Source organism: Brugia malayi (genome assembly GCF_000002995.4).
Source record: "Brugia malayi strain FR3 genome assembly, contig: Bm_v4_ChrX_scaffold_001, whole genome shotgun sequence".
Classification (NCBI taxonomy): Eukaryota; Metazoa; Nematoda; class Chromadorea; order Rhabditida; family Onchocercidae; genus Brugia; species Brugia malayi.
Window position 1 is genome coordinate 18,484,611 of NW_025062479.1, and position 15,215 is coordinate 18,499,825.

The 15,215-nt window shown below is 32.2% G+C and overlaps 1 protein-coding gene across 1 annotated transcript; it reads right to left on the bottom strand.

The window, feature by feature from the left end:
- Positions 1-2,355: 2,355 nt before the first annotated feature.
- Bm6905 (uncharacterized protein) lies at positions 2,356-14,540 on the bottom strand (the record flags this gene model as incomplete). The annotated part of the gene is made up of 26 exons (XM_001898117.2): positions 2,356-2,542; positions 2,813-2,964; positions 3,140-3,331; positions 3,908-4,030; positions 4,210-4,353; positions 4,560-4,756; positions 5,113-5,225; positions 5,698-5,775; positions 6,435-6,598; positions 6,763-6,842; positions 7,098-7,162; positions 7,935-8,089; positions 8,233-8,354; positions 9,025-9,109; positions 10,164-10,288; positions 10,418-10,484; positions 10,728-10,832; positions 11,021-11,124; positions 11,252-11,444; positions 12,024-12,116; positions 12,310-12,496; positions 12,677-12,760; positions 13,065-13,152; positions 13,307-13,395; positions 13,497-13,622; positions 14,419-14,540. 26 exons carry the CDS (start codon positions 14,538-14,540, stop codon positions 2,356-2,358), a joined length of 3,240 nt encoding a protein of 1,079 aa, XP_001898152.2.
- Between the last annotated feature and the right edge of the window lie 675 nt (positions 14,541-15,215).

Genomic DNA, 15,215 nt, shown 5'->3' on the forward strand with positions numbered 1-15,215 from the left:
AGTGAACGATCGACCAGAAAGCTAAAACTTCATGGAAAAGTTATACATACCATACGAATTTTAATTATTTTTACGAATTATAGATATACACAAAAATCAAAAAAGTTTTTGTTTTTGATTTCATTCTTCATGTTAGCGGCTAATTATATACACTAATATCTTCTAACGATCGCAATCAATTGAAAACTTTTGTTTTTGTTTTTTTGTTTTTTTTCCAGCACTGACAATATCATTTCTCTCAACAAAATATGAGAGACTATCACGAACCACAACAGTAACGTTTTCAGTAGCTGCAGTTAATAATTTAATTAATGACTTACAAACGTTTTATACAATCTCATGAAGCCCAGTAATGTCGTGAAAGTTAAGATGTCTGACTCTTGTGATTAGAGTCGAAATCTTATATAGTAGAGTCAAATTGGACTTTCGTATACTCAAGAGCCTTTTGTTTACTACTGTAGTTGGTATAAATGAATGCATCGAGCGAAGGTTCTACTGTAACAACTTTATTCCACAATACATAGATATTAATCTACAGCAACAATACACTGGGACAAGATGAAGATGGGGAGCTTAAAGGATTCAAATGCACTGAATTAAATGAGTGCAGAAAAGCAGCCGAACAGTTACTTGCTGGTACAAAAAACTGACCAAGACAAAAGGTTTAAATCCTTATATAGTGAATATTGAATTGTAAAAGCGCATCAATACATTGAATAAATAGTTGTCAGATGATCTTTACTCTTTATGTAGTACAAGATGGGTTTTAATATTATTAGTTTCTCATAGTAATGATTATTAGATTAGAAAACCTTTACGATATTGCAAGCAAATTTTGTTTGAAACAAAGGAAACAAGGTAACAATACACACATCCTTTGTTAACAGTTGAAAATTGCTAGACAAGCAGACAAGCTCAGCTACAATGGGAAAATGAGTGTTGGGGATGATTGCTTACATGATGCATCCTGAAACAGTTTTATAGTTCTTTAACGAATGTTTAATTAAGACAAATTTCAGTAATATGGATTAATACAATTTTATTTGATATTGTAAGTATGCCAAAATTTAAGTATTGCAAATGAATGCCCACTATGTAAAGGATTTAAATCCTTAAGTTCCCATCAATTTATTCATTTCCTTCATCTTATTCGTACATACTCTACGAAATTATCAGTGTATTCTTGTTATAGATTATACTTACATATACTTACAAAGCATATAAATAAATTTGAAGGTTCGCAAAACTTGTTTCGAGTTTCGCGGCAAGCAGTTCGTTATATAAGTCTTCAACAAAAAGATTTCACTATTTTATTAATGAACCTCCTTCAACCGCGTCATTTCCAAGCTGTAAAATGTGAAAAAAATTTTTTTTTTGGTCAATATAATTTCATCATGTTTTCAAGAAATATTAGTTATTACATTCAAGAAACAAAGCAATGTTTTGTACCTAATGTATACATAATTAAATTTTATTTTACAAAATAAGTCCGCAATATATGAAGTATACCATTACATAAATGATTTATTGAAAACTGTCTCGCTTTTGATGAGATCAAGATGATTTGCTAAAGAACATGTATTGTACAGTATTAGAAAGTACTGGAAACAATTATAAAAATGCTAATGTTGTGTCACAACAAAATCATCCTCAAATTTCCCCAAGAATGCTAAATGTGTTCACAACTGTTATTGATAACTTGAATCAACAGGAAGCAAAATTTTATAAAGGTAGACAAAGAATGGTGATCGCTACAGTGATGTCGGTGCTTTTTGCTAAATATGTATTTGGCATAAACCGTTCAAAGAAGGTGTTTGGAGTGGAGAAATATAGATTGTAGAAAGATAGAATAATGAATAAAGAGTGAAATCTGATTGCGTTTTCGCTAATAATCCGTTCTGGGAATGAAATTCTTCCACGAGTCTTGAGAACTGTTGCATATATAAAAGTCGCATACGCATACATACACACACACACACACACTATTATGAGAAAAGAATCAGCATTTAATTCTCTGATTTATAAAACCTAAAAAAAAAAAAAAAACGCCATTCCTCAACTTTTTTACTACAAAAAAAAACTATCTAAGAGAACAACGTAGAAGTCTTAACCACTGGCAGAGCTTCCCGGTTTAGTACGAGAAATCTCTGCAACTCATGTAGTCTTCAGCCCTTGTAAAATCTTTTTTTTTACTAGACAATATTTAAAATATATATATATATATATATATATAACAAACAAGACTCCTACTTAAATATAAATCATCACTGACAGGAATTGAAAGAAATTTCTTCTCTAGACTACTCTAGTTATAACGCTCTCCAGATCACAAATATCAGAAAAGAACGTATCATTTCACACATTTAAATTGTAAAGCTTCATGAAAATTCGATGCCTACAATCTGCACCTCTTTCGGACAACTCAGCATGATGGAATTTTGGCCACCATGATTTTCGAGGATCCCACTGCAAGAGCAATAGACCATCATCTTGCACAAGCTGTACCACTGCCCACAGAAACATCCAAGCACAATCATTCCTCCTGAATACTCATGAAGTTTCCCGCGTTGTATAATATTAGGAAAACCAAAAATTTAGAGCCTTATTTGCAATAAAATGTTAACGAAGCTAACAGGGACTTGTCAATAATAGACTTTGTAATTTAGTGATGAATTTAAATAAATTTCGCATGTCAATATAAGTGAATTTTTAAAAAAATAAAACTAATAGATCTGGTTTGATCAAAGAATGGTGTTGCTGAATCCTGTAAACAGCATAAATTACGCTAATTAATCACATAAGTTTCACAAACCTATTCGTTCCATAATCCAAAAAAACGAACAAAGTTTTGCAAACAAGGCGCAACATTTCTCCTGAGAGGTCATAATCGTGAGGATTCAGAAGTCGCGGTTTTAACCAATCTAATAAAATCGGATGCGAAATAAGGGTCCATTGCGGCAAAATCTGAAAAAAACATCATTCGATAGCTGCTTCACTTATGTTTAACTACTAATAAATAGCAGTTCGTTTTTCGAATTATATAAAAACATATGAACCCAGCTGGAATGAAATATCGTTTTAATGGATATGGCATCAAAACAATACAACTATATTAAAGACAGGAAAAAACAAAACTTACAACATCAAGCAACCAATTAGCTTCATCAGCCATATTATTTAATAGCAAAGCGCGGTAGCAATCAACAATCATGAAGGGCGTTTTATGACAACATTCCTCCAAAGCATTCATTAATATATCAATTTTTCCAACAAAATGCAAATAATGCACTGCTGTATGAATGAAAATACTCGCCTGACCAGATTCCACATCCTAAAATGATAAGCAACTCCAAAAACTATAAATAATCCTAGCTATAAAGAAAAGACGAAAATTTTGTGCAACTCTCCACCTTATACAACAAATTACTAAGTGTTGACAAAAACAAGTGGACAAAGTTTAGACATATATCATACAGAATAATGCAACCGTTGCAATATTAACACTCTCTTAATTCTATAGTCCTTCTAAAACAAAAAATAGTGACAATCAGTCATATCCTAACCAAAAACCTAATCATTATGTTTACTGATCTGAAGGAAACTATCCGGAGGGTTAAGAGTGCAATACACACTAGTACGCAAATAAAATAAAGCTTAGCATAAGTTACGTTTAAATTCGGATTATGTTTGTTTCTTTTTTTTAAGTAAAGTGAAGTCATTTTAATATAATTAATAACTTTTATAGTGCTACGTAACCATGCACAGAAAATTTCAGTATAAAATTATTACTTCTGAATCAGCTATTAATTTAATTATAATACCCACGCATTTTACGAACTCAATTACTGTAGCACTAATTTATTGATCTAAAGTGAAAACATTTCAAAATGAAATTCATAAGTTTTACCAGTAGAGCTGCAATGATTTCATCCCCCAGATCAAATGAACTGCTCTGCACTACATCTTCTCCTCCCAAACGCCAACGTTCATAACGAGACAATACTTTGTAAGATCGAAGGATAGTAACATACTGAAATTGGACTGATCACTGTAAATGAGACTACCGAAAGAAAAAAGTTATATAATAAAAACCCATAATATGGTTAGTCTACAATTTTTTTTTTTAATATGCTGATAAACTAGTCTGCTATTTCACCAAATTCTCACAGATGAAAACTTTAACACTTTAAAAATATAAGCGACTGAAACCTTGTGTTTTTGAGCGACAGATGGCAAGGATGAAACTGTAGTGACCAAATCTTGCATTTCCTGTTTCTGACCATTTGCTATCGCATATATAAGCAGCTCCGTGATATAAAGCAATGAATTATTCTCAACGTCAAATGTTAAATTCTAAAATCGTCAATTACTTAACACGATTGCTTTACTGCCTAAAATTAAATAATGCAATGAACTGAATGTGTGCTAAACTCCTTTTCTCACTCGCTTTATTTTCTCTGGCTACGAAAAGAATATTACAGCAAAACAGACATAATACGAGGTAACCGTGATATTATAAAAAAGCTTGCACAGTATTTTCGTTCAGCAGCAATCAAGACAAGCATTAATTCTGCTGCCGATTTAGTTATCATATCACGTGGGATATCGTACTGCATAAAGCGTTCAACACCAGCTCGAAATATTGTTGAAGCATATGGAAATAACATCCGACATGTTTTATCCAAATTACCACCAAGTTGTTTACGGAACGCTTCAGGAACGTCTCGCAAGTTTTGTCGAAAAGAAGGCAAGAGACCTGAAAAGTTAGGTTTAAAAAGTCTCAATACTGGAAATCATAATCTCAAGACCGTAATGAAAAACTACCATAAGATCCAGTTAAATCATTTCACAGCTTACTTTGAACAGCGTTATAATACTACTAGCAATGAAAAATAAAAATTCGAACACAGTAATGAAAGAGTTTCATTCATTAAAAAAATTTCAAAGCTAGCGCTCTCTCAAAGAAAAAGACATTACTAGCAGTGAAACGAAAAAACAAATGTTTTTTTTTTTTTTTTTTATTTTTCAAAATAACATTTAATTTCAAGATATAAGAACTTTGAAAAGTAAAACTTTAAAAACTGTCGACATTTGGACGATTAATATAATTACCTAAAAACACGCCAACTTTCGACCAGTCTTGATTTAATACTGCTTCTCGAATTAATATAATTCGCTGCTTGAAATCATGCTGACGTACTTCGCGATAAATACCATCTTTTTCTCTGCAAGAACGAGAATTTAATGAAGAGAAAAGACATAAAATGAATAAGATGGAATAATTGAACTACATCTCCGTTTGTTTTTATAACCAGTTATTGATAGTCAAATACCTTAAACTAAAGTAAGAACAAAAAGCACATTGTCTTGTCATCTTAATTCAACCTAGTAGAAATTATTTCACTCACTGATTCATCCTTTACTCCTCTTAAACAATCATCAGTACCCAAATTTCTGTAGAATATCGTTTTTAAGCAAATGTCGACACTTCAGCTTATAAACTGATATTAAAACTGTCTAGTTTATATCGTTGTACTTTTTAATCATGAATCTTCTGCTAAATGTTCTACTCTTATACACCAAATTTAACGTAACTGAACATTGCGTCAGAACATAGAAAACAGAGCGCAACGAAACTACATTTCATATTTCAGTTCTCAACAATGAGTAATTCGATGAATGAAATACTGAATCAACCGAAAAAAAGGAGTCATAAATTCTTCCAACCATTTCGAATAATCGAGAGAACATTCCAAATCATCTATTTCTACGAACCTAAAAACGGATACATTTTTGTAAACTTCTATTGAGATACTCATTGCAAAAGTGTAGTCAGCTGATTTTCAAACCCGTTGACACTTACGATTGTTATACTTGATATGAATCAAAGGAAAACATAAACGAAGCTGCAAATAAATTAATGAAGAAATCTAATCGACACTGCTGATTTTTTTAAATGATTCAGTGGGCTTCCTTTTTTTCTAAAATCATTACGGCGATTTGAGGTATTACTATAAAAACATAAGATTGCTTAACATGAAAAGCTGCATCTATAACTTATAACTGAAGAAATCGTAAGTTATAATCTTCAAGCCATTCCCTTCTCTCTGCTATATCAACAACTTATAAATGCTTTAAAAAAATATTCAGCTTTGCCCATTAATATATAACACTATACCCTCAGCTTTTACGAAACATTCAAAAAAATGCTATATAGCACTTCAATACACCAATGCCCCTTAGTTCGCTCGCTAAAAGATATTTCATATCGGATTTCATACGTTTTTTTCTTATTTTTTTAATAAAAGACAAATAAGTACAGTTCCAATTCTTTTTCCAGAACCTCGTCTACTGAAAGAAATTTGGAATAGTGATGTCATTTCTTTAATTGGAAATTCTGAAAACAATGACGTATAAATCTACTAAATTCTCACATGTTTAGAAAATTGAGGTTACGTGGTAGCCCATACAACCCTTTGTTACGTATTACAACTTCTAGCTTTCTACACATCCAACGAGCAGCACTTTCTTTGAAACGTTGAAAACATGCATCCTTGAAACCATATTTGATTGCAATGGCAAACAAATCATTAACGATCTAAAAAGCGCCTTAAATTCAAGTTGTACTAATTGAATATTCAGCACTAATCTTTATCAATTACTTATTAGTTTCGCAATGATTTCTTTGACAAAATATTTTCTGTGAACAACAAAATAAAAACAAATTTTCAACACGAAAAAACAAAGCATCTCAAAACAAACCAATACACCGATTTCTTGCTGTTCAAGCCGTTTCATAAACAGTAAACAATATTTATTGAACAACTCCAACCTTTTTTTTTCTGCAAATTTAATACGAAATTATAAACAGGATTAAAAACTCTTTGACGATTAAAATGGGACTTGTTGGTGATAGAAAGACAGATCATAAGCATAAGTTACCGCATCTTCATTTCAAACACTTGTTACATTCATGAACCATCCGTATCTTATTCCGCAGTACAGTGATGAACTACCGAGAGCTTCGCTGTCAATCTCTTAATAATCACTATTTCAAATAAGAGAAAATATATAAATACAACTTGAAAACAAATTACCTTCTTCCCGATTCCCAGAATGAACCACATGTGAAGTGCTGCACATTCCCTGGTATTCACAAGAACTACAAACTACTAAACTGCCACTTCACGAAAAACCACTGCACAAAAGTTTTCTAGATTTGATAACCTCGCCCGCTAACTTTAAAAATATGATTTTTGCGACGATAATCTGTCGTAATAAATGAATAATCAGAACTAGTACAGACCGTGAAATTCAAAATTCCAAATTTCTAACGTTACTAACATCATATTGAATCGATACAGCTGACATAAAATTCCATGTCATAATAAGTACTTTATAATAAACGAGAACTACTATGAAATGTTGCCAAAGCATTTTACAAGAAATTTATACGACACATGTAAGCAACAAAACTGACACTATTAATCAATGAACAAGGGGATTTTAAGCTTCAATTTCCTTATAATTTTAAGGGCCAAAACCAAGAAAACAGGATAACATTACATTGATAAGTTTTTTTCTTCATAAATCAGAGGCAGAAAAACATACTTCTCAGAGCAATTCTGCAGCAGAAAGAAATACAAACCAACAACATTCAAAACTACAAATAAAATGTAGAATATTAATGAAAACCAGAAAATGATGCACAAAGAAGTTTTAAATTGCTGAAATAAAAAATATAAAAAGGAAAGCTTTTTTAACAACAGGTGCCATTAAATAAGAATTGAAAGAATAAATCATTAGCAAAATTCGCCAGAAATTCTAGTCAAAACACATGAATCAAACGCCCTTCTTATCTTTTATTCATAATCAGTAATCTATGCCCAAAAATATCTCATTATATAGATTACATAGAAATAAACATAATTAACTGGTCAAGATACTGGTCCATTTTTCGAGTAAATGCTTCTTCCATATCTTTAATTGCTTCAGCAAGGGCTAACCAAAGACGATCTTCCAAACCTGGATCTTTTTCGATTAACATTTTCGTAACGAAACCAAACGTTTCACGATCTGCTTTAAATGCCTGCAAGTGTCAAGCCACCTATACTATAAGTTATTTAAAAAAATTTTTTTTTTGCATAAAAAGAACAATAATCTATCTCATCCAACCTCGATTTTAAAAGTTTCACATATCAGAAGACAGAAACAGCATTGAAAAAAAGTAACCCCTTCAAGTTGTTTTTTCTTTGTCGTATACTTAGTAAGCACTTCCGGTGGTAAACGAGCAAGCTTCCGTTCACGTTCTGTTTCTGCATTCAACTGACGAGTTAGCGAGCTCAATCGCAGCGCTTAAAATAAAAAATGTTTTGCAAATTATAACTGAAGCTTCACCCGCATGCGTAAACAAGTATCAAATAAGCAGTTCATACCTTGTATCACTTTCATAGAGTACAGAAATCTAAATTTGGGTGTAAAGAAGGCCAAACAAAAATACTGGAGCATTTTAAAATTACACATTTATAAAAAGGTAAAAAGACTAAGGATACTGTAAGTTTTTAACATGATAAATTAGATGATAATGACTATATAGAATGACAGTTTAAGTTCAAAAATGGCACTAAGATAATGCTACACTTTACTGCGCACTTTTCAAAGACGACGATAGTCAATAATGAAAGTGAAGTATTGCGAAATTAATTTTGATAACTCCGCAAATCAGATGGACGTAACTGAAAATACGTCATCCTAACAAGATTAATAATTAAATATGAACACAATATATAATGAGGAGAAAGGAGAGGTACATATCTCAAAAGGCTAGCACAATACCATTTTCAAACTGCCAAGTCTGGCAATAATTTCAAGTAATAAAAGTTTTCTTCTAATATAAAAGAACAAACCAGAAAGAAAATCGTAGAAACCCTTAGATTTCTAAATAATCTCAGCAAAGTCATCTCGAAGTTACTATATATTGGAAATATCGTGAGTTTATCCGAAATAAATCACATAAGGACTCACTTCCTTGAGAAGGCTGCAACGTATCACTGGCATCGTCAAAAAATGAAATCAACTGTTGTCCACGAGCTGCGCCGAAAACACTCGTCTGGAAAAATACATATAAAACACTCCAATTATAGAGCTACCCACGCTTCCAATACGATTTTTTAGAAAGCAGTACAAAAAGTTTCAATAGAATTTCATTTCAGAAGATAAGACATCGTTTAAAGACATCAACAGCACCATAATCATAAACATAAAATCTCACGGGAAGTCAAGTGTTCTAATTATATAACTTTTAAATTAAAGCCTTTCATATGCACAGCGGTCCATTGTCATACCACTTTCACTTTAAACTCAATTTTTCCTTGCTGCATTTGGACCCAACAACAAAAACAACATCGAAAAGCGAAAATCCCTCTCAATTCAGAGCTGATTTATGCTACTGACATATCATAACTAAACTATTCATCATTTGCGCTCAGAGATTTTCTATAATTGATTTTCTATATATTGCAAAGAATATAAAAAAATTTAGGTAACAAGGGAACATTTTACACCTCGCTGTATGCCTTAGAATGTTGAGGTGACCTAGAGAAACGAGTAGAAATAAAACTGTATTCCAATATGTACCCCAGCAGCTGGGTTATATTTCATTACAGAATAAACAGACTTGCACCAATTAATGTGATTCCTCAGTCTCTATAAATTTTCGTTCATTTTTTGTATAGAAAAATGCCTTGTTTAGGACATCAGTGCATAAGTTATCCTTTCGAAGACAGATCATTTGACATCCAATCATACATTGTGATTCCAAACACAATTCATTTGGTTTTTGAGTGCCTTTCAATGGCTTACAATGATGACAGCACTGATGGCACAGAGTCTAGTCCAATTCACTCTTTGGGTGAAAGTCGAATTACTTGATATTGGTGGTGAAGAAGACGCTGGGTGATTAATATATGTGATAATGAAATTGAGACAAAAATGAGATAAATTTATCTCATCTCATTATTGACCATTTTGATGAGAACAGAAAGCAAAACATTGCAAAACGTTAACTAATCCAAATTCATTTTTGGTTCGTGTTATCCTTTTGTTAGCAAATGTAATCCTATGAAAATAATTATTGTTCATGACATTAATAGATTTAAATGAACCTGTGTGTTTTTGAGATCATTTATTGGACCGGTTTGTTCACGTTTCCCCAAAAAGGTATCAATATCACTGCTAAATAGCACACCCGATGATGGTGCTTCGCTTTTTGGCAAATCCAGTTGTTTCCCTATAAAAAAGATCCTCCAATATTCCTACGACAAATTCAATTAGGGCTTTAAATCTGCCAGCAAAAATTTTCCGAAAAAGATACATTAAAGTTGAATGCATAATATATATAACAGGTACAAGAGTTTACCTAATTCTTTTGCTCCTTTCTTGCAGGAAAATGAATTTTCAATTCCCACTTGGGGCATTGTAGCATGCTGAAATATGTGACGCCAAATCAAAGTACTGAGTTAGAATATTCCTGACACTTAATAAAGCATTCAAAAATCATTTTCAGTTGCAAAAATCTAAACAGTTGCACTATTCAAAACACAAAAATATGCACTTCACAAGTTATAGTTAGAACTCATCAATATATATACCAAGATATATCAACGCATATTTGAAAAAAAAAATAAGTTGAAGGACATTTCACAGAAAAAATAAGAAAGATAATTCACCATTCCAATCCCATCAAGCATGCTTGCATTTGTTTGCGAAATTACATTTTTTGACGACTGAAACTGATGGGCTGTATCACGCAAAACTCGTTTTGGCACATCCTCCTAAAAAGTAGAAAACACAGAAAAAGCTGCGCACAGAAAAATCAGGAAAACTAAAAAATGAACTTCAGAATTATTTACATGTTTTCAGTAATACAAAATGATAGAAACAGAAACTGCCAGCTTGAAAGAAACATTAAGCATAAACTACAGTTAGATGTTTTTAAGGCGAATTAATGTGCAACATTTACCATGCTTTCTAAACCGAACTTTAATGTGGTGTTCTGTAGCAGTGTTGTTTCCGCTTCCTGTTCTTCCCATTTTCCCAAAGTTGGTTTTACTATGGGCTTCAAACCTTAATAGGTAATTTTACAATGATGCTAAAGAAATCCGTAAAACGTTGAATTTATCAAGTCTATACTATTATCATTTGAAATTCTCTGTTGTTGGATTCTAACTTATACTTACTAAAGTAAACTAACCCTCTTCCATGTCCTTCAAAACTTCTTTTCGCTTTTTTAGAATCTTTTTCCGAAGTTCGCCCTCACTAAGTTCATCGGAAGTGTGTTCATTAACTGAATTGGGTGTACTTGATGATGGACTACGACGCCGACGCTTTCGCTTGCCTTTTTTCGATTTTCGCGATTTACGTTCAGCAGGAGACTGCGAATCACTCTAAACCCTAGCAAATAGTTACAGTTCTAAAGAAGGAAAAATACTAGAATTTCTATTCATATCAGTTAGATCAACAATTTTTTATTTTTCACATGCCTTACTCATTAATCGCGTTTCAAGTTGCATAGCTGAGTAGTTACACGATTTTAAATTGAAGAGAATTTTGCTAATTTCTCAAAACCATCTTCAAAAAATAGTTTTTTTTTTTAAAATCTTCCAACTAATATTTAAAATAATCTTCGAATATCTCACTGAAAAAATATTTCCAAGCAAAAAAATTTCTAAAAATACTTGCAATATCCTACAACGCAATGCTGCTGTCTGAAGTTTTCATTTGCAATCTTTGAAGTGTTAATTTAATTTTTATATAAAAATTAACTTTACTTCACATTATTCTTTACACTGCATTTTCGACAGATTAATTTTAGAATGAAATAGACACTATGGTTATTTAAGTGTGAATAGATACTATAGTTATTTTGATGTGAAAGGTCATAGTTTAATAAAATCCCAATATTTTAATCTATATCATTCTGTCAAACATAACTGATATATTAGAATAACAAAATAATAACCAACCAAGCTCGATTTCTTTGGTTCTACATCGTCAGATTTTGCATTTGGCGGAGGAGGTAATGGTGGAAGTGGCGGAGTTTCACCTTTTTCAATAGCCTAAAAAATTTTGATGTAGACAGTGTAGAAAAACTAACCAGCTTACATAATATAACTTGACGTAAAGAAAAAATGATAGCATGTACTGTGTTACCCATATTTGTACTTTTGCACAAAATTTGGTTTGAGTAATGAATGCAATACATAGTCGAGAATACAAATTAAAAGTTTAGAGACAATACGAAACTGTGACCTCTCGCTTAAACTGTGGAGATGGAGCTGGTGGGACAGCTGAGGAAGAACGTCTCGGTGCCGAATATGAAGAATTGCGAGATTGAGAACGGTGAGATTTTTCACTATGCCGACTTTTGAGACTACCAGGGCTTGCTGAACGTTCATGTGATGAATGACGCTGACCACGACTTGGTGATCGTGACGAACTAAAAACAATTCAAATTGATTTCCAAGACCTACAACACAGACTGTAAAAAACAGCTTTACTGAAAAAAAGCGGTAAAAAGTGCATTTACTAATGAACAGGTTCAACAAAACGCAATGTGCTGCTGACGTTCAAAAAAAACAAAAAAAAACAAAAAAAAAAAAAAAAATGCAATGAACACCTGGATGAGCGAGACTTTTTAGAGCCTTCATCATCTGATGAAGCGCACTTTTTTCTGCTTCCTTTATCATAATCATCATCATCTCTAAAACAAATGTTTTTCAACTTTACAGCTAAAATTTTGCATAAAATCCATCACTTAATCAAAATAAACTGACTTCATTCTCTCTGCAGAAAATTTAAAGAGAGAGGCAGCAATAAATTAAAAAAGTACCATTACGTGCAACGAAAAATGACCACCAAATAGACGTGCTGCTGGCACGAAAAAATTTAGTTCGCTTTTATATCCTGATTTCGCATATACTTCAGTGAATATTTTGAGACCCTAAGCTTGAAAGTATTGAAAGTAGTGGTATTTATTCACAGCTTATTATGTAAAATCTCTATACCTATAATCATTTCTTGACGAACGATCGTAGCTAGTATGATTGCGACCACTATAACCACGATTACGAAGAATTTTAGCAGGTCGAAGACCTGCAAGAATATTTTTTCAAAAGAATCATAATATTTGCTACAATCGTCATTCGCTGTACAATTCACAATTCAGATACAGAAAAAATCATTTATCTTAATGTTTTAAATAAAAATCTAGCTAACATTGTTGTTATGGAAAGTAAACGTTTATTACCTTGACTTTGTTGATATGACACATAGCGCCGAATATCCCGAAACCACGTCATTTCAACTGGGTAACCAAGAACATCACCATCTTTGTATCTGAAATCCAGTTCAAACAAAAAGTTCAAGCTTTTCTAAAATTTCTAATTTAGTAGCATACGAGAAGTCATTGTTATGTAAAAAGAAAAGTTAAAATATACTTGTGCATGCATTCTTTTGCAGCATCGCGCGTTTCGAAACGAACAGCCACAAATAGTTTCAGTTGATCCTGTGAAAGCTTGATAAAGTCAAATGAGCATGGTCCAACATGGTCTTCGAAAAAATCCCTGAAAAGAATATGGATGGAGAGATAAATACAGTAAGACTGGTATTCAAGCCAATGAAAAGTAAAATATCAAAAAGTTTCAAAAAACTTTGGCAAGACAAAAAATCCTTGCTTCAATTCGTTTTACTTACCTTAATCCAAATCGACAATGTAACAAGAGTAATAACCAAGAGAATAAACTGGTATTTTTGCAAATTCCCTACTCAAAGGTAAGCACATGGTAACTGCGCCAGCACAAAGTGTATTTCTCCACAAACAAAATTCAGCCAAGAGAGTAAGATTCGATGAAAATGTTGCTGTATGTATGACAATAATTCATTCAAATAAACCAGAGATTTCCGCCTTATCGTTCCAAAAAGAAGAGTGGAAGTAACACATACAAGTATTTCAAGATAACACAAAATTTAAATCTCGCCTGTAATAACATCAACAATTTGATCCATTGATTACCTTTTTTTTTTTACCGTAAAACTGCATCTCGAGATAACAGATAACAGAATAAAGCACCAGCAGAAGGTTCGGAAGTAAATGTAGAGTAAAGAAATTACCAGTCTTTTTATACAAGGTATTCTGGTGAATGCACATCTGGTTTAGATAATCAGACACAGGAAGGAAAACAGACTTCTGCCTTTCTTAGCCATTGTTTCTGATCATACTCATACTTTTGTCCCTAGACCATGAGAAGTAAAACAATTTTTTATTCTTTACTTCCCCTTATGTCACTTCGATGAAATTTCTAATAAACATTTAATATTTTTTAAATTTTTGTTATGGATAAAAATTTTAAGGCAACTTACTTCACTTCATCCGTTTTAATATGTCCAGGAAGGCCTCTAATAAATACGGTGTGCTTGCTTTCAGGAACTTCATCTTGATCGATACGATCAAAACGTGGTCCATTCCGATAATAACCATTCATATCTGAAAAAAACACCGAAACGATATAAATGGCAAAAGTGGCCAAACTACGATAAGTCTAATTTCAGAAAAAATGCCAACCGTAAATCAAATAACATTTAAAAACTTGAAAAAAACAATGACCTGAAAATTGCGAACGGTATGAAGGATTAGTGATAAAATGGGTGAAACTGATACAGTTAACTGCCGCCGATACAGCACGTAAACAATACGCACTCTTTACAAATCAAATTCCTGAAAATTTTGGAATCTGCGGTTACTATACTGTAACCGATAAAGTTCTAAAAACGTTAACCAGACATAATTTTGATAAAAAAGATAAAATACTAGTTTAGGACTGGAAAACTTCTGAAATGTTATTTTGAAGTCCTTAAGAAAAAGTGCAACATTTTACTGCCAAAAATTTTCACTAAAAATCCTCAGGGCGAAAAATCGTCAGTTTAAATTTAAAGGAAACAGGAGTAAAAAGAGGGCAAATCACAGGAAAAAGTTCAGTAGCAACACTTCGCAAACAAATTTTTTACAGCCAATAATATAAAAACAGAGAGAGGCGCAATGCGCAATTAATCTGGTTTGCAAATCGTAAATTGTACGTAACTTCAAATAAGTCTTCTAATGTAGTCACACGATGTATCGTACTTTTTAGACATTGATTCTCAGAAACTCAATTTACAGA